This window comes from Gymnoscopelus braueri (genome assembly GCF_963280865.1).
Source record: "Gymnoscopelus braueri genome assembly, chromosome: 12".
Taxonomy (NCBI): domain Eukaryota; kingdom Metazoa; phylum Chordata; class Actinopteri; order Myctophiformes; family Myctophidae; genus Gymnoscopelus; species Gymnoscopelus braueri.
The window spans coordinates 52821287-52841259 of record NC_137614.1 but is presented as its reverse complement, the minus strand read 5'-3'; the positions used below and the strand labels follow the sequence as shown (position 1 = coordinate 52841259).

Sequence of the window (19973 nt, the reverse complement as noted above, 5' to 3'; positions counted from 1 at the left end):
CAGCTGCTGATTAAGCTACTACCCATAAAATACATATCAAAATCAATAAAAGCCAAAACATTTTGAGATGGGGGTCCGTGGCCAATTTACATATCATTTTGGGGGGTCCTTGACATGAAAAAGTTTGTGAACCACTGATATAAAGCTATGGTTGAAAAAGGGCGAATGAAGCGCTCCTGTAAGACTTGTCACATGACCCACTGTAGCCTCAGGAATGCAGGCTCTGTAGACCTTATCATGACTTCATGAATCTCACATCAATAGAGAAATAAAGTCCACATGATCTGGCAGTGAGTGGTTCCAGAATTCTGCTCTCTCATAGCCTCAAGTAACTTAGATCAGCTTCACAAGCTTTCAGCTCAACACCCGAGAGATACAATCGGTATGTCTCCCCGGGACAGTGGTGGAAGAAGTACTCAGATATTTTTACTTAAGTAAAAATAGCAATACCACAATATAAAAAATACTCCGTTACAACTATAAGGCCTGTGTTCAAAATGTTACTTGAGTAAAAGTACAAACGTATTGGCATCAAAATATACTTAAAGTACCTAAAGTAAAAGTACTACAATGTTTGAAAATAACAGATCTACAAGCTCGTCGCATCGCGACGCGTTGTGAGCTTGTATATCTGCTATTATTCAAATAGCCTAGGTATAAAATAGGGCTAAAGTGGTTAATATATGTTTTATAATATAATAATGTATATCTGCAAAGTAACTAGTAACTAAAGTTTTCAAATAATTGTAGTGGAGTAAAAGTACAATATTTGCCTCTGAGATGTAGTGGAGTAGAAGTAAAAGTCCTGAAAGTTGGGAATACCCCAGTAAAGTAAAAATTGTACTTAAGTACAGTACTTAAGTAAATGTACTTCAAACGTCACAGTAAAAAAATGTCCCACGTTGAATAGTGGCCTCTGATTGGTCACCCTCCTCACCCACAACTCTGAGGTGAGTGAAACGTAATTCAAACCGAGGAGGAATCTGTCTATTGGTGGCAGATCAGTCTGGTTTCAGATCAGTCTGGTTTCAGATCAGTCTGGTTTCAGATCAGTCTGGTTTCAGATCAGTCTGGTTTCCAGGCAAGGATTGTATGATCCCAGCAGTAGCCTGGAGATAGAGTCACGTGTGTCTCATGAGACCAGGCTTATCTGAACCTGAGACTTTGAATTGTGTAGTTAGCCTACTCTCTGTGTGTGTGTGTGTGTGTGTGTGTGTGTGTGTGTGTGTGTGTGTGTGTGTGTGCGTGCGTGCGTGCGTGCGTGCGTGCGTGCGTGCGTGCGTGCGTGCGTGCGTGCGTGCGTGCGTGATATAGAAATGCGCCGTTACAAGTAAAAGTCTGGAATTCAATGTACTTAAAGTACGAAAAGTAAAAGTACTCATTAGGCAGAATGTCAAATGTATAAACATCTTTTGAAAATAGACGATGTATACAAGCTCACAATGCGTCGCATCGCAACGCATTGTGAGCTTGTAGATCTGCTATTTTCAAATGGCCGAAATGTATATAGGGCTGAAGTGGGTAATGTATGTTTTGTAATAATCTAAATCTTCAAAGTAACTAGTAACTAAACAAATAATTGTAGTGGAGTAAAAGTACAACATTTGCCTCTGAGATGTAGTGGAGTAGAAGTAAAAGTACTGAAAATTGGAAATACTCCAGTAAATTAAAGAATCCTCAAAAGTGCACTTACTGTAAGTACAGTACTTGAGTAAATGTACTTAGTTACTTTACACCACTGTGTGTGTGTGTGTGTTATAGTTGTGTGATGTCCTGTACCGTGTATATGTGTCAGCAATAGGCTCTTATAAAAGGTAAACATGTTGATAAGCTGTAACATGTAGATATGTCACAGTACGTTTGGAGAACCAGTACGATTGAAGACAGAGCGCTCGTTTTTAGGCACGGGGCTCCTTCGGGGCGAGGCGGGGCTTTTCGAGACAGGGTTTATTAGCGAGGCTCGCGAGGAGGAGAAGGAGGACGGCGCTGCGAGGCGGGGGGTTATTACGCGAGGCTCGCGAGGAAGAGGAGCCTCCTCCTCCTCCTCCTCCTCGCGTAATAAACCGTCCCGTCCTCTCCTTCTCTCCTTCTCCTCCTCCTCCGAGGAGAAGGAGAGCGCGGAGAGGCGGGGCTTTGATGCGCCGACGGAGACCTGTCTTTTGTTGTTCCCCCCCACATAGCAACCAGGAAGCTACGCTAGGGGAACCATAATATCTATGAGGGGAACGCTGAACACGCGTTCACACGCACGGCGCGCCGACTTAGTAGAGCTTGAGGCCGAGGAAGCGCGCCCTCGCGCCTCCAGGCGCGAGTGCCCGCGCTGACCGGCCGATGCTCCACTAGTCGACTCAGCGCCGTTTGATTTGTAAACCGATAGGGACAGAATAGTTCTTTTCATGGATCACTGTGTGTGTGTGTGTGTGTGTGTGTGTGTGTGTGTGTGTGTGTGTGTGTGTGTGTGTGTGTGTGTCAGGGAGAAAGTAAAACAAAAGCCAGAACACAATAAAAGTATCTAAACAGTCCTGCTTTCAATAAACCAAAAAAAGCATGAGCGCGTGCGCGTGTGTGTGCGCGTGCGTGTGTGTGTGTGTGTGTGTGTGTGTGTGTGACTGTGTGTGTGACTGTGTGTGTGTGTGTGTGTGTGTGTGTGTGTGTGGCCATATATGTTTGTGCACAAGCCTGGCTTGTGGCTCCCTCTAGTGCTGGGTGGGTGGTAAAAACGAGCGCGCTTTCTTCAATCGTACTGGTTCTCCAATCATACTGTAACAGATACACTGACTCAATCAGTGTCAGTAAGAGTTCACCTGAGGTCAGGCTTGCAACACTCTCTCTCTCTCTCTCTCTCTCTCTCTATCTCTCTCTCGATCTCTCACTCACTCACTCACACTCACCACACACACACACACACACACACACACACACACACACACACACACACACACACACACACACACACACACACACACACACACACACACACACACACACACACACACACACACACACACACACACACACACTGTTGCTCAATAGCCATATTGGAAGGACATTGGGCCACTTCCTTCACAGGTTTTACCAATGATACTAATGAAGGCTCTGTTCCATTTAGTGTAGCACGGTGGTTCTCAAACCTTTTAATTTCAAGGACCCCCATATAACTCTGAGTTTGAGAGTGTACAAATGGAACCGTAAGGGTCCATTTGGTTCCATTTGAACCAAAAGGACCCTTACGGGTCCATTTGGTTCCATTTGTACACTCTCAGAGTTACACCCCCGTAAGGGGTCATTTGGAACCCCCCTCAAGGAACCATTAGGGTTCCTGGACCACTAGCAGAGTGTTTCCAGTGAGAACAACATGAACAATATCAGAACCCTGACTCTGTTTGACCAGAATGGAACAGAGCTCTCATTAGTGTCACAGTGAAGGTCTTTACAATATGGTTGCTGTGCATAGAGCCTATTACTAGGCTATTACATGTCCTCAGACTCACTCACACACAGAGTTATTCACTATTATTATTATTATTATTATTAGTATTATATAAACTACCACACAGTAACTCCTTCATCCCCTGTACAGAACACATTATTTATATTTTATATATTATATATATTATTACCACACAGTAACTCCTTCATCCCCTGTACAGAACACATATATTATATTATATTATATATTATTATTATTATTATTATTATTATTATTATTATTATTGTTATTATTATTATTATTATTATTATTATTATTATTATTATTATTATTATTATTATATAAACTACCACACAGTAACTCCTTCATCCCCTGTACAGAACACATTATATTATATATTATATATTATATATTATATATTATATATTATATATTATATATTATATATTATATATTATTACCACACAGCAGCTCCTTCATCGCCTGTACAGAACACATATATTATATTATATTATATATTATATATTATATATATTATTACCACAAAGTAGCTCCTTCATGCCCTGTACAGAACACATTATATTATTATATATTATATATTATATATTATATATTATATATATTATTACCACACAGCAGCTCCTTCATGCCCTGTACAGAGCACATTATATTATATATTATATTTTATATATTATATATATTATTACCACACAGTAGCTCCTTCATCGCCTGTACAGAACACATTATATTATATTTTATATATTATATATTATATATTATATATTATTACCACACAGTAGCTCCTTCATGCCCTGTACAGAGCACAGGAACACGGTGGGGGTGTTCAGGACTCTGGAGGAGAACACTCTTCCTCGGTGGCTCTGGATCCGGCTCTCAACGAACCGGACCGGGTCTCTGTAGAACTCCACCGACCGGTCCCCGAGCCACGGGACCCCCACACTGCCCGGGACCCCCGGCAGGGCCGCCGGACCGGCGGGGACCACCGGCGATCTTCTGGACATGATATATGACCAAAGATCAGAGCGATCTAACGAGCGGCATTAAAGTCCTTGTTGTTCAACGTGTATTTATTGATCCAAACGGTTTAGTTTAGCGGGTGCATGGTGTAGTAAATAATCCATGATCATCATTGTTCAGTAGCTGAAGCCTGGAGCTCTGCTCCATATAATATATACTGTATGTCTATGGAACTGTAACTTCTCTTCCTGTATAAGATACTGCTGCACTAGCCATGGTTCACACAACGGTCGTCTGTCACGACTGTCATGGATGAACTTCAACCTGGTGTTTGCACTTTCTCCATTTACGACCCGTACATCTACATAAAGGTAAAAATGTCACAATATAAAGTGCTGTCCCTATGGCCACGGATGTTAAAATTGTGTACGGCCCCTCAAAAATACCCGTATGTTCCGTATTGTTCAATAAAAAGCATTTGAATCCGATCGATGGACATTTTCTCGTAGAGTTATAATGTATCAAAGGAGTGCAATACACCTCCCAACCAATAGGGTTAAGTTGTTGAAAGCATGAAGGAAATACGGAGAATATGGCCACCCATCGGATTAAAATGCTTTTTATTGAACAATACGTAATATACGGGTATTTCTGAGCAAACGTACATAATTATAACATCCGTGGCCATGAAGTAAGCACTTTATATATGAAATCTGAACGGTTATATAGATGTACGGACAGTAAATGGAGAAAGTACAAACACCAGGTTGAAGTTCATCCATGACGGTCGTGACAGACGACGGTCGTGTATCCATGGCTACTGCTGCAGATAAACCCCGCCTCCTTTCAAAAGTGAACTGTGCTGGAAAGAAAGTAACTAAGTACATTGATTTACTCAAGTATGTGTACTGATAAGTACTTCATGTAGGCATGCAACTATCTTATCATATTTAAATCGATTAACTGTTGCACCATACTGGAAATAAACGAAATACAGTAGGTATTTACTCAAGTAGCCTACTGTATTTAAGTACAATGTTGATGGGCTACTATTACCTTACTTGAGTATTTCCATGTCTTGATACTGTACTTCCACCAATACACATCCAGAGGCAATTGTAGTACTTTTTACTCCACTACAATTACTTGTCCCTCTCACAATTTTTCTACATTGTGTTATCGTTACTTTTACTAGAGTAAAATAATAATAATAATAATAATAATAATCTTAATTATGCTTCCATCACTGCAGAACTGTGACCTGGAGGTAAAAAACTGATCATTTAAAACAAAAAGTGAATAAAAGTGAATTAAATGATAATTTCACTGTGGCTTGTGGTTCATGTCCATTTCTAAACACCAGGGGGCAGAAATACCCATTTAAATGAATATATTGAACTGGTACTGCAGGTGGTTTAGATATAATTAATTACAGTCAAATAAATGTTCATGTTTTTTAATCATGTTCTCAGCAAAACGCATGTTTTCTTTCATCACGGTTTATTATTTGCTATTTCATATTAGTCATGACCTGTTTGGTATTTATTGGCTCATGTAACTTACTTTATTAACTACAGTGACAGTGCTCTAGAATTAGACAGTGGTGGAAAAAGTACTCATATTTGTTAGCTAAGTAAAAGTATCAATACTGCAATGTAGAAATACACTTACAAGTAAAAGTCCAGAATAAAAAATCTACTCGAGGTAAAGTACAAAAGTGTCAAACTTAAGGTATACTAATCTTGTACTTTACTCTAATCTGAGTAAATGTAGCTAGTTACTTTACGCCACTGTAATTGGATGATGTCATCCTTATTATATAGCCTAATTGACAACACCTGTGTCCTCAACAAACTTCAGCAAGTCAGAAGCTTCAGTTCAAACGTGAGTCAAGATTTACTGCTGATGAAGTAAAGTTATCAACTAGGAATACTTTGGAATGAAAGTCTTGAATATAATTAGAGATTGTAACCGAGCTTACAACATGATGGGTGAATGGAAGAACATAAACCATTAATAATATCAGTTTACTGATTATCAGTGATGGAAGAAGTACTCGCATGTTTTACTTATCGGTATTCCAAATGTACTTGAGTAAAAGTACAAAAGTGTTGGTGTCAAAATGTACATACTTTGCAGGTATAAATTGTTACATTATAAAACATACATTAACCACTTTAGCCTTATTTTATACCTTGGCTATTTGAAAATAGCCGATCTACAAGCTTACAATGCGTCGCTGCGCGTTGTGAGCTTGTAGATCTGCTATTTTCAATCATTTTTGTCCTTTTACAAAAATGAGTACATTTTGATACCAATACTTATCTACTTTTACTCAAGTAAATTTTGAATTCCTGACCTTTACTTGTAACAGTACTCCCCCCCCCCTGACAGGCACTTGGAATTGTAGGAGTTGAAGCAATACTTTCACAGATGAATATTGTGAAAATAGCCGATCTACAAGCTCTTAAGAAAGTGCCTCTTTCTTAAGTAATATTTGATCATTTCGTATAGTATAGTTTGCTGGTTACTTTTGACAGTAATTATTATTTAAAAAAATGTAGGTATCAAAAGGTCTTAAAGGTCAATAAATTCCACTTTATAAATGTGTAGATACCCTGTATACACTTCTACTGTATGTTGGTTTGTTTACTGTTGAGTGATAAAACAATGTTGCACATTAAGCTAATCATCTGTAACCTGACTCAGCCAGATGAGGGCGGTATTGAGTTTCACAATACAGTAGGCTGTGAAACAAAATGTGTGTCGCAAGCTTCTTCCATTGGGCGGAGTCAGGTTCAATCATCTGGGGACCCCCAAACAATGATTTGGGGACCTCCCTGGGGGTCCTGGCCTCCAGTTTGGGAACCACTGCCATAGATGATCAGAAACTGTTTTAAAGGAAGAAGACTGTTGTGCTGCTGCGGTGACACCAGTGTGTCACCGCCCACTGTGTGGTTTCCTGAAATAAAGCAGAACCGATATCATTTCATCATCACGCTGTTGTTGTTGCAGGTTCCTCCTCCTCCTCCTCCTCCTCCTCCTCCTCCTCGAGCTCCTGATGGCAGCGGTCAACGTCCACTCCACCTCGGTGACCAGTGACAACCTGAGCCGTCATGACATGCTGGCATGGATCAACAAGTCTCTACAGCTGACCAGTCTGCACTACTCCAAGATAGAGCAGCTGTGTTCAGGTAGAGGACGCACTGATGTCTAAGTAACCAATAACATGCAGCAACACAAGTCTGTGTAACAGCTGTGTTCAGGTAGAGGACGCACACTTAAACATTTAAGTAACCAATAACATGCATTAAAATAAGTCTGCCTTTGGCAGTGTGTTCAGCGGTTGTGGGCTTTCAGACACATTTCTACTAGTTTTTCATGATATATTTGTCGATTTGTCCACTAGAGCTCTTTTAGCTGTTAATGTAATAAATACTCAGAAAGAGGAAGTTTTAACGCAACAAAGGCAATAGTTTCGTAAAGCAGGAAGCTGATGCATTCTACTGTGGCAACTCTGTTTATGAACAGAAATGGTCATTTAAGTTCTAGTAAGGATAGTAAACACTAGGGAAAAGAACCCAGATGAAGTTTAAAAGCCGGTTATTTAACAAAATAAGCAGTTGTCATCAATTGATTGTGTTTGTAATTATTTTACGTTTTTTTTTGCTAGGATCCCAGAGACATTTTTATCAATGCATATCAAAATGGGGGTTCTTGACATTCCAACGGTTGAGAATCACAGGGCTAGTGTGGTTGTAGTCGTGGACTAGTTGGTGAAACCCCTTATCATGCAGTCATCCTTTTTAAATGTGGGCTATGTTGATGACTAAAAGACATATGTGTGTGTTGAGGACAGGTGCAGCATACTGCCAGTTCATGGACATGCTCTTCCCTGGATGCATTCCGCTGAAAAAAGTGAAGTTCCATTCCAAGCTGGAGTATGAATACCTCCAGAACTGGAAACTTGTCCAGAACAGTTTCAAGAAGTCGGGGGTTGACAGAGTGAGTACCGACACAACGTCACTGTCGCGCAGAAACCTTGTGTTTCAACTTTCTTTCTTTTTTGTCTTAATGCCCCATTTCATCATTAGTGTAAAGTAATGCCCCATTTCATCATTAGTGTAGCACGAGCTCACAACGTCACGATGCGACGCGTTTTTAGAGTTTGTAGATCTGCTATTTTTGATTATCTCTGAGCGAAATTGAAAGTTGTGGGTGGTTTTATAAATGTTTAACACAAACAGCTCGTGACTAAATCACTACATTGGCTCCATTGGAACACGGGTTCATTTTTTTAATTTCCTGAAAAGTAACAGTTTTGGACACAACAGTTTCCACCTGACAGCAACGATATTCTCTGTATTGTGAAGGTCTTCTTTTAACCCATTAAGGCCTGACGTTCCGATTCTACAAATGTCATCTAAATCTTTTTCTTGAAAAAAACCTATGTTTCTATATCAGTGGTTTTCCAACTTTTTCATGTCAAGGACCCCAACATGTATATGTATTTGGCCGCGGACCCCCGTCTCAATATATGTTGTTCCAGGGACCCCCAGAAGCAAAGATTTGAGTTAAAATGTTCGCTTTAAAAATATATATATTCAAAGATTTGCACACATTTTCACGATTTAAAAAAAATAGCAGATTTACAAGCTTGTAGCGTGGCACTCGGTGCCGCACTACAAGCTTGTAGATCTGCTATTTTTTTTTAGAGTTTTAGAGTATTTTTGAATAGCTAAAGTGTAACATCATGCTTTTTAGCTCAAATAAAAAAATGACACAGATGCGTCCCAGGTCTGACATTTGAAAAAATAAATCTAAATTATTCCCCTCTAATTTATCATCCTATATTAAAATTGGCTTAAGGGAGGACCGTCCGGCCGACCTCTGACGTCACGCACATGTCACCATGTCTCAGCCATAACCATATAAGGAGTTCCCAAATGCAGCCACGTCCAAATATGGAGTGTGTTGTCTAACCTCAATGTGTCGTCATGGCATCAGGTGCAAACAAATCACTCAGCTCCATACATGCATGGGCACAGAAGGGGGCATGCCCATATATGGGCATGTACTGATGACAACAGGGATCTCCACATAAAAGGGACAAGGACTGATGGATAGAGATCTCCATATATGGGCATAAAGGGGACAAGGACTGACAGATACAGTGATTGAGGACTTTTCTTTTAAAACCCACTTAACAAACTTAGCTAAGAAAATTAAGCCTACAATTGGCTTTCTCTACCGAAATAGGGTTATTCAAGCTACAATCTTGCCAATATTTGACTATGGAGATATTTCATATATGCATGCCACAGACAGTACTTTAAAGCCCTTGGATGCAATCTATCACAATGCACTCCGCTGTATTACAGCTGCAGGTTTCAGAACTCACCACTGTACATTGTACATCTCAGTAGGATGCTCTTAGAAGGACGCAACATGTCTCCCTGTTTACATACAAGGCACTACTTGGCAAAGGCAAACTGCCTCTGTATTTGACAGAACTGTTAGAACCCAATACCTCAAGTCATGGCACCAGATCTCAAGATAATAACATTCTGCTGAAGGTGCCTACAACCACAACCAGTACTAGACTGGGAGATGCAGCCTTCAGTGTGTATGCTCCATATATATGGAACGAAGGTCAAGACAAGCTGAAGTTAGATGCCCTTGTTTCTTTTGCTATTTTTTTAAAGATTTTTTGCTGACATTATATTGGAAGAAGACCTATGCACCTGGTTTTTAATATATCATTTTTGCAACCTATTTTATTTATGTGTACCTTGTTGTCCTTGTCATGTCTGTAAAACCATTGTTGTAAATGTTCTTTTTGTACACAGGGCACCACTGGAAAAAGAGACCCTGGTCTCAATGGTTTCCCTGAAATAAAGGTTTCAATCAATCAAATTGCCATATATGGGCATATCAGTCGGATTGGCGGTGCGACGTGGGTGTGAGGGCTGCGTAGCGGCCCCGAACTCTAGTTTTATTAACATTGATTAAATTAATGTATTGTTTTTGGCACAAAAATTGGGTCAAATTGGTTCTACTGCTATGCCACCAGAATGTGGAATGCTCTACCAACAGGCTTACAAAAGTATGACTCCTTACCCTCCTTCTAAACCGCTCTTAAAGAGCACCTACAGGTGGCTGCAATTTGTAACTGGCCCGTGTAAAAAGCATTACGTTTATCACCGGAAATGACCCCCCCCCCCTCCCCTCCCCTCCCCTCCCACCCCCCAACTGTTTACTGTACTTTCTTTTTATTACTACTCGTATATATGATGTTTTGCATATAAGTGTTTTTATTGTTTGTCTTTAAATGTCTCGATGAATTAAATAAACAGGACCTCAATGGAAACAAGCCCTGGGCTTATAGGGCATAGCAGTGGCGGCCATTTTCTGGTTCCACTTCAAAATAGTCAATGCATTTTTCCCATTGACATTTCCAAAAATATTCATATCAATTCATTTAAGCCTAGAATCAAGCCATCCAGGGTCCTGGGGAATCATGACCATTTTTTTGTGATTTTTTTTTTTCTGTGATATTTAATACATACCCTTTGTTTTGCCGTTTTCAAAAAAGTGTTTTCACAGAATGAAACGTTCTATGGTCATGATTCACCAGGACCCTGGATGGCTTGATTCTAGCCTTAAAATAATTGATATAAATATTTTTGGAAATGTCAATGGGAAAAATGCATTGACTATTTTGAAGTGGAACCAGAAAATGTCCGCCACTGCTATGCCCTATAGGGTTATATCCTTTTAGCATTATTTTGTATAAATCTGTGCCGCCGTGCCTTTTTGTTTTACAAACTGTTGTTAATAAAGTATTCAATCAATCAATCAAAAAAACGTGTTTTTCAGGCGGTCCCGGTGGAGAAGCTGGTCAAAGGGAAGTTCCAGGACAACTTTGAGTTTGTTCAGTGGTTCAAGAAGTTCTTTGACGCCAACGACCACCACGAGGACCTTGAGAACCTCCCTGAGAACCTCCCTGAGAACCACCATGAGAACCACCATGAGAACCTCCATGAGAACCGCCGTGAAGAAGCTGCTCGCCACGCTCGCCAAACGCCTGCTCTCGCTGCCAAAGCTCCCCGGAAGACCACGGCAGGTCAGGAGAAAGCATTCTGCCGTATTCTTATCATATATGGCAGCGCTTCTCAAACTTTTTCCTGCCAAGGACCCCCAAATTTATATATATATATATTTGGCTGAGGACCCCCATCTGAAAATGATTCGTACCAGGGACCCCCAGAAGCAAAGACTTGAGTTAAAAATATATCACTTTGAAAATGTATATTCAAAGACTTGCACACGTTTTTCCAAAATAGCAGATCTACAAGCTCATAGCACGGCACAAAGTGACACGCTATGAGTTTGGATAAAGTGGTTAAAATGACGCAATATTAACCCATTAATACCTGGAACGCATCTGTGTCACTTTAGATTTCTTTGGCTATTCAAAAATAGCAGATCTACAAGCTCATAGCGCGTCACCGAGTGCCGCGCTACGAGCTTGCGGATCTGCTATTTCTTTCAAAAAACTGTTAGGATTTAGATTTTTTTTAAAGAATCGCCTCAGGTCTTAATGGGTTAACTCATTTTGCTGGGGACCCCCTGGTGGAGCTTGTAGATCTGCTACTTTTGCTATTGAAATGAGGCCAACAGAGTGGCAGTATCATTTAGTTGAACGCTTGCATACAATGACAATAAAAGGGATTCTGATCCTGCTTAATTCTGAGTTTTAAATCATTGCAGTGGTGCAGTATATCCTGCAGTCTGATTCAACAGGTTCAAATGTTTCTTTCTGGCTACAGGGATTCAGGGCAATGCTTCTGTCAGACCATCAGCTTCCATTGGTACAGTGGCGACTGCTTTGCAATGCATGCTGGGTTTTAGAGTTCACTGGTACAGTGGTGACTGCTTTGCATGCTGGGATTTAGGGTTCACTGGTACAATGGTGACTGCTTTGCATGCTGGGATTTAGGGTTCACTGGTACAATGGTGACTGCTTTGCATGCTGGGATTTAGGGTTCACTGGTACAGTGGTGACTGGTGTTCATTGTCTCCGCCAGGCCGAAAGGCATGGCGAGAGAGTATGTTTTCGCCCCTGTCCGTCCGTCCGTCCGTGTGTCCGTCCGTCCGTGTGTCCTGTCTGTGTGTTAGCACCAAATCTCCGGCACCGTTGGCCCGGTCGCTGCGAAACTGTGCACACACACTCCCTGGATGCCATTTCAGAACCTCTGCCTCAAATTTTTCACATGGGCCTGTTATAGCGCCACCAGGAGGCCGATTTGTGCAAACCCATTTTTTCCCATTACTCCTACAGTTTTTAACCAAACCTCATGCAAATCGGTACACAGTATCTCTATAGTCATGTGATCAACCCTGATCTGTCCGATTTCCCATATTCCATCCTCATTGGCTAAGGTTACCATCCAAAGTTTGCAGGATTGGTCCGTTTTGAACAAACTGCCTGAAATCATGAACGCAGCTTGCCATTTGCATAAAATTGCACACGCACATTCCCACTAGGCCGAGGAAGAAATGGCACTTAAAACTTTTCACATCAGCCTCATGGTGGCGCTATAACAGGCCGATTTGCATTTTTAACTATAACTGCACCGATCTGCGTGAAACTTTGCACGCCAAGGAAAAACATCTGCACTACATTTTTCACATCTGCTTTTTACAGCGCCACCAGGAGGCCGACTTATGTCAAATACATTTTTGGATATTAATCCTTCAGATTTTATCCAAACATCACACAAATCGGTACACAGTATCTCTATAGTCATGTGATCAAGACGCATCTGTCCGATATTTCATATTCCATCCTGATTGACTAAGGTTGACTTCCAAAGTTTGCAGGATTGGTCCGTTTTGAACAAAATGTCTGAAATCATGAACACGGCGTGCGATTTCCGTGAAAATTTGCACGCACATTCCCACTAGGCCGAGGAAGAAATGCCACCCTTTTCACATTGGCCTATTATAGCGCCACCAGGAGGCCACAATAACTTACCTGACCTGGCGGAGACCTGTGCTCCGAGGAGCACTTTTTCTAGTTCATGCTGGGTTAGGGCAGCTGTTTCTTCTTCATGTCAAGGACCCCCAAATTGATGTGTATTTTCCCGCGGACCCCCATCTGAAAACATTTTGTGCCAGGGACCCCTAGAAAATATTTAAGTAAAAAAATAAGGCCCATTTGGTTCCGATGTTTGACTTACAAAAGAGATATAAAAAAGTTTTAAAATGGTGTTTTAATGTAATGAAGGTGGATATTGGCAGTCAGAGGAACCTTGATCAAAATTAAATGCTGTAAATGTAGTGGAGCATAACAAAGTGAATGCATGCATTGTATTTATTAAAGTTCTGTTCTGTCTTCTTCAATCCAGCACCTAGAAAGTCTACACAAACAACCAACCGTTCGGGACGCAATTCTACATCACCAGCACCGAGCCAAGACGACAACACAGACCTGAAGGAGTTGGTGAGGCCTTGACGTTTTATCTGCACACTGGAATTCAAACGTCTTTTTATTGTCTCCGCCGGGCCGAAAGGCATGGCGAGAGAGTATGTTTCGGCATGGCGAGAGAGTATGTTTTCGCCCCTGTCCGTGTGTCCGTGTGTGTGTCCGTCCGTCATTCTGTCATTTTGTGTACAGCTAATCTCTGGCACCGTTGGCTCGATCACAGCGAAACACAAAATCACAATTTTTCACATGGGCCTTTTATAGCGCCACCAGGAGGCCGATTTGTGCTAAACACATTTTTGGACAGTACTCCTACAGATTTTGGCCAAAAATCCCACAAATCGGTACACAGTATCTCTATAGTCATTAAATTAAACGTCTCATTTCAGATTCTTCATATTCCATCCTGATTGGCAAAAATTGGCTTTCAAAGTTTGCAGGAGTACTCCGTTTCAAACAAAATGCCTCAAATCATGAACACAGCATGCAATTTCAGTGAAATTTTGCACACACATTCCCATTAGGCCGAGGAAGAAATGCCATTTGAAAATGTTCAAATCAGCCTCATGTTGGCGCTGTAACAGGCCGATTCGTGTTTTTACCTATAACTGCACCAATCGGTGTAAAACTTTGTATGCACACTCTCTAGAGGCCAAGGAAAAACTTTTGCCCTGCATTTTTCACATTTGCTTTTTATAGCGCCACCAGGAGGCAGACTTATGTAAAACATTTGTTTTGATATTAAGCCTTCAAATTGAAAAAAAAATCGAAATTTCACGTGATCAAAAGTCACGTGATCAAGACGGATCTGTTTGATTTTTCATATTCCATCTTGATTGGCTAACATTGACATGTCATGTTTGCAGAAGTGGCCCGTTTTGAACAAAATGCCGCAAATCATGAACGCAGCATCCGATTGTGGTCAAACTTTGAATGCACATTTGCACTACGTTGAGGAACAAATGCCACCCTTTAAACATTGGCCTGTTATAGCGCCACCACCAGGTCAAATTTAGCAAAACAAATTTTTAGAACAAAATGCTTCAAATCATGCATGCAGTGTCCGATTGCCATGCACGGCCTAGGAATAAATGGCACCCTTTTCACATTGGCCTATTATAGCGCCACCAGGAGGCCAAAATAACCTACCTGACCTGGCGGAGACCTGTGCTCCGAGGAGCACTTTTCTAGTTATCCATGTTTTGACCAAGCTGGTCAAGTCCAAATGTCCCTAAAAATTGTTTTTAAAAGATGAAAAATATATCTGTGCGCTAGAATTCAGGCTTCCTTTTATTGTAGATGTTTTGACCAAGTATGTCTTCCACATGAATTCCAATGTGTAGAGATATTATGTTTTATATCTTTTCATGACAGACTAGTCATTGTGTTCGTATTTCAGATGTGCATGTGTTGCTTAACACATTAGTTGCTGGAGACAGACTGTTGGCTCACTGTGTGTGTGTGTGTGTGTGTGTGTGTGTGTGTGTGTGTGTGTGTGTGTGTGTGTGTGTGTGTGTGTGTGTGTGTGTGTGTAGTTTCAGCTCTTCCAATGTACACACTGTTAAACAAAGAAAATAAAAGAGCCCCCCCCGACACCCATTCGCCTTTGTATTGGCATAAGTCCTACTGTGTTTATGTTGGCTTTTAAAAAATAGCAGATGTACAAGCTCTCAGCACGTCACGCTTAATCTTGAAAGTGTTTGAAAGATTGTGAATAACTTTGCATTTTTAACACGAATCTTCTCTTCTGGGGGTCCCTGACACAAAAGCTTTTCAGATGTGGGGGGGGGGGGGCACGGTCCGGGGGGGGGTCCTTGACACGAAAAAGTTTGAGAACCACTGGTGTAAACGACATGCTAACATCTAATGACGTTCTTAGTATCTGTGGTTGTTGCCTACAAGAAGCGGTCTGCAAACTAACGTGTCCTCCTCCTCCTCCTCTTCCTCCTCCTCCTCATGTCCAGAGGGAGTCCTTGCGGTCAGTGCTGGCCTCCTCCACCCAGGAGAGAGACTTCTACTTCCAGAAGCTGAGGAGCATCGAGTTGATCTGTGAGGAGCAGCAGGAAGCAGAGCCAGACCCCACCCTGAAGAAGATCAAAGACATCCTGTATGCCACTGATGTACGTAACACCATTGATTGATTTGAATACTTTATTAACAGTTTGCTAAACCACTGCCAGACATTTTTCATGTTTTCCTTTCAACTAGTCACAGTATATGTATCTCCAGTATGAGCGATCCCCCGATGCCCCCCCGATGCCCCCCCCCCCACCTGAATATAGCATGTCTGTCAAAAATGCAGAGGAAATCCAGGGAGGCGAGAGAGTGAATGGTGGAGGAGATCTTGCGATCACGTGATCCCCTGGTCTGTGTGTAACTGAGAATGAAATGGTCACTCATGTGTTAGCGAACAGCGCCATCTAGCGTACAACCACTGAAAACAAAAATTGCCAGTGTGAGCCTTGGCAAAATATGAGGGTAAATGTGGTCATTGGCAGTAAAAGAGTTAATACCCTACTTGATGATCATACAACAAAGTTAGAATATGGACATAAGAGGTTATATTGGTCTATATTATAAGATATCCATATTTTCTTATGGGACCCCCATAAGAGAAGATTTGTTCAAATGGTTCAAACACTTTCTCAAGAAAACTGAAACGGGGGTTAAGTGCTTGAACTGTTTGTCATTTAGCTGGGGACCTCTTGGAACCCCCTTAAGGACCTCGGGGGTCCCCAGACCCCACTTTGAGAAGCAGTCACTACACTATTGATTTGCTAAAAAACAGGATGTGGTTTAATTGTTGTCTCTTCACAGGAAGGGTTCATTACTCCTACTGCAGGGGAGGGGCCAGGGGAGGAGCCAGGAGAGGAGCCAGGGGAGGAGCCAGAAGAATTCTGACAATTCTAACAATAACTTGGCAGAATCACAAGAAACCCTAACTGAGAAAAAAAAGATAATATTTTAAATGTTGGATAAAAATAATAAAATTTATATTTGGCAGCTCATGTCTTCATAGTGGTTTGTGAGTGGATGAGGCTCAACGCAGGAATAGTGATGGAAAGTAACAGAGTACATTTAGTCAAGTTCTGTACTTAAAGTAGCTATAAGCAATTTACTTAAGTACAATTTGGAGGTACTTTACTTGAGTATTTCTATTTTTGCAATACCTTATACTTCTACTCCACTACATCTCAGAGTCACATATTGGACTTTTATCCACTGACCGCTTTAAATATTAGTTACTTCGCAGACTTAGATTATTATCACAAAACCCCATTTTATACTTTGGCCATTTGAAAATAGCCGATCTCCAACCGTCACAGGGTCAGGTTTAGCAGCAGGTTAACGTGGTATTTCACTCACTGTCTTCTCAATCTCATCCCACGTTGCCAGAGGAACACAGAGTGAAGCCCTGATTGCTCAAAGCTCTATCTGGGTTAAAGCTCTATCTGGGTTAAATGTCCTCTTTGTGTCTTCAGGTTAAAGCTCTATCTGGGTTAAATGTCCTCTTTGTGTCTTCAGGTTAAAGCTCTATCTGGGTTAAATGTCCTCTTTGTGTCTTCAGGTTAAAGCTCTATCTGGGTTAAATGTCCTCTTTGTGTCTTCAGGTTAAAGCTCTATCTGGGTTAAATGTCCTCTTTGTGTCTTCAGGTTAAAGCTCTATCTGGGTTAAATGTCCTCTTTGTGTCTTCAGGTTAAAGCTCTATCTGGGTTAAATGTCCTCTTTGTGTCTTCAGGTTGAAGACGACAGACTGAGCCTCAAAACGTCCAACTGGTTTAAGTTAAACTTTCACTAGAAAACGTCTGTTAACTTGTAATGGACGGACTCTAGACTGTACTTGAAGCTGGCTTAGCATTAGCGTTCAGTCCACAAAACAGTCTTTAAACTTGATATGTAAATTCCTACTGTTTTCACAACTTTACACAGACTGTCGTACAAAGACAATCTCAGACACAAGTTACACAAAGGTTTGTTCACTGCAAACTTATAATATAACCCAAACATTTTTTTCTGTGATTTTATTTTATTTTATATTTAATTATATGATATACTATATTTAATAAAGAAAAAAGTTTTTTTCACAGAATCAAACGTTTTATGGTCATGATTCACCAGGACCCTGGATGGCTGGATTCTAGGTTTAAATTAATTGATATAAATATTTTTGGAAATGTCAATGGGAAAAATGCATTGAGTATTTTGAAGTGGAACCAGAAAATGGCTGCCACTGCTATGCCCTATAGGTAGGGGTCACGTTAGAATCACAGATTAGAGATTGTATGCATTTTCCCCACAAGTTATTTTCATTCAAATGAAATGTGATTGAACTTAAACTAATAATGGCCGGGTTTCCCAAACGAATTTGAGCTCCTGCGCAGCCTAGAAGCTGCGTAAGAGCCTCCACGCACCTGCGCAGTAGCAACCCCGCCACGCACTGTCTTCGTTAGTAGCAGCTGTGTGTGCCCAACGTGCCATCTAAACTGGCTTCAGGAGGCACCATCGTCGTAGGTTCTCATTACGTGTGTGCTAAAACTACATTCGTGAGACAGCATGCACGTGAACACCTCCTGGACGAAGTCTACGTAAAGCCTACGTAAACTACGTAGTGCTGTCCTGCGCTACACAGCAGTTTAAACACCCTTTGCGAAAGTGAAATGGATCATAAAAATACCAGAGCCAACTGTCAGATGTCCTGAAGCAGTCCACTCCAAATACAACTTTTGAATAATATATTTATGAATTAAATTACAGCGGTGAGGTGACATCTGCAAGGTATATAAAACACTAAAGTGTCCCCATTATGCAAGTAAATTAAATATACTTAAAATACCAAAAGTAAAGGAATGCAGAATGTCCCATTTCCCAAATTTAATATGTATTAAAATCTTTTGAAAATAGCAAATCTACAAGCTTGTGAGGCGTTGTGAGCTTGTAGATCTGCTATTTTCAAAAGTTTTTTTAACCGTTCATAAACATGGCGAGCGCAAGAGCTGTCACTTTGTGAGAGGAACTGGGGACTTTAATCATAACGTTTAACTATAAAACTTCGAAATTAAGGAAACATGTTTAGCTCAGCATCATTTATATACCTTTAGTTAACTTGGCATATGCTTAATATTTTTATCAGACGATCGGATCATCCGTGAGAGTACAATTTGTAAACTTCGGGTTCATGCATAGAGCGTTAGTTTACTCTCTGGGTACAGTCACACATGTCCGTAAAGCGTCCGTCAAGTTGCCGTACGGACGCCAGAAGTCCCATCCACTCCCATGTTAAAAAAAAAAAACGGAACGGTACTTCCGGTTTTAAACTTAACATGGGAGTGGATGGGACTTCCGGCGTCCGTACGGCAACTTGACGGACGCTTTACGGACATGTGTGGCTGTACCCACTAACGCTCAGAACCAGGGCTAGAAGCAGCGGAGCTGTGTGTGTGTGTGTGTGTGTGTGTGTGTGTGTGTGTGTGTGTGTGTGTGTGTGTGTGTGTGTGTGTGTGTGTGTGTGTGTGTGTGTGTGTGTGTGTGTGTGTGTGTGTGTGTGTGTGTGTGTGTGTGTGTGTGTGTGTGTGTGTGTGTGTGTGTGGGGTCGGTCGGTCGGTCGGTCTTTTCATAGATCTATTTCGCTACGATGGGTGTTACTACCGCCCCAGGGCGCTAGTAACAAACTGCTTCGTAGGGCAGCACTGCAGGGCTACGCCTCTCGCAGAAGTAGGAGGAGAGTAGGATACGCCATTCTGTCTCCCAAATGTAGTTTTAGCAGACACGTAACGCCGTGGACGTGGGAAGCGATTGCACGTTGGGCACAACCAGCTGCTACTAATGAGGGTAGAGCGTTGGTTTCGCCGGGTCCCAGGCTCTTGCGCAAGCTGCGTAGGCTGCGCATGACCTGAAATCTACGTGGCTGCTATGGTACTGCGCAGACTGTGTGGACAGACTTCCGGATCACAGGAGCTAATGTTGCTACCAACGCTAGCTACGTCGACAACACCGATGGCTCCCCGCCAACTCAACTAGGCGAATCAACCCCGATGATCAACCGAAACACCCACGTTGATTCCACCGCAACCGTC

The 19973-nt window shown here is 41.4% G+C and overlaps 2 protein-coding genes across 2 annotated transcripts in view; one reads left to right on the top strand and one right to left on the bottom strand.

Annotated features, from left to right (window-relative positions):
* LOC308096665 (cytochrome P450 26B1-like) overlaps positions 1-4610 on the bottom strand; it is a gene marked incomplete at its 3' end in the record, with an annotated part of 37400 nt that extends 32790 nt beyond the window's left edge. Inside the window, exon 1 of the mRNA XM_080444077.1 lies at positions 4221-4610. Within this exon, the coding sequence (XP_080300203.1) occupies positions 4221-4452 (232 nt within the window). The 5' untranslated portion in view covers positions 4453-4610. The remainder of the gene's footprint in view (positions 1-4220) is intronic.
* Positions 4611-7428: 2818 nt separating this feature from the next.
* LOC308097064 (microtubule-associated protein RP/EB family member 1-like) lies at positions 7429-16874 on the top strand. The gene is made up of 6 exons (XM_080444648.1): positions 7429-7602; positions 8268-8413; positions 11288-11534; positions 13822-13916; positions 15863-16018; positions 16716-16874. The coding sequence occupies exons 1-6, from the start codon at positions 7470-7472 to the stop codon at positions 16797-16799; spliced, it is 861 nt and encodes a 286-aa protein (XP_080300774.1). The 5' UTR covers positions 7429-7469; the 3' UTR covers positions 16800-16874.
* Positions 16875-19973: the final 3099 nt, after the last annotated feature.

Coding starts and splice junctions, on each gene's coding strand:
- LOC308097064 (XM_080444648.1), top strand. CDS start 7,470: ATGGCAGCGGTCAACGTCCACTCCACCTCGGTGACCAGTGACAACCTG. Junction 7,603..8,267: donor GATAGAGCAGCTGTGTTCAG/GTAGAGGACGCA, acceptor TGTTGAGGACAG/GTGCAGCATACTGCCAGTTC. Junction 8,414..11,287: donor AGAAGTCGGGGGTTGACAGA/GTGAGTACCGAC, acceptor CGTGTTTTTCAG/GCGGTCCCGGTGGAGAAGCT.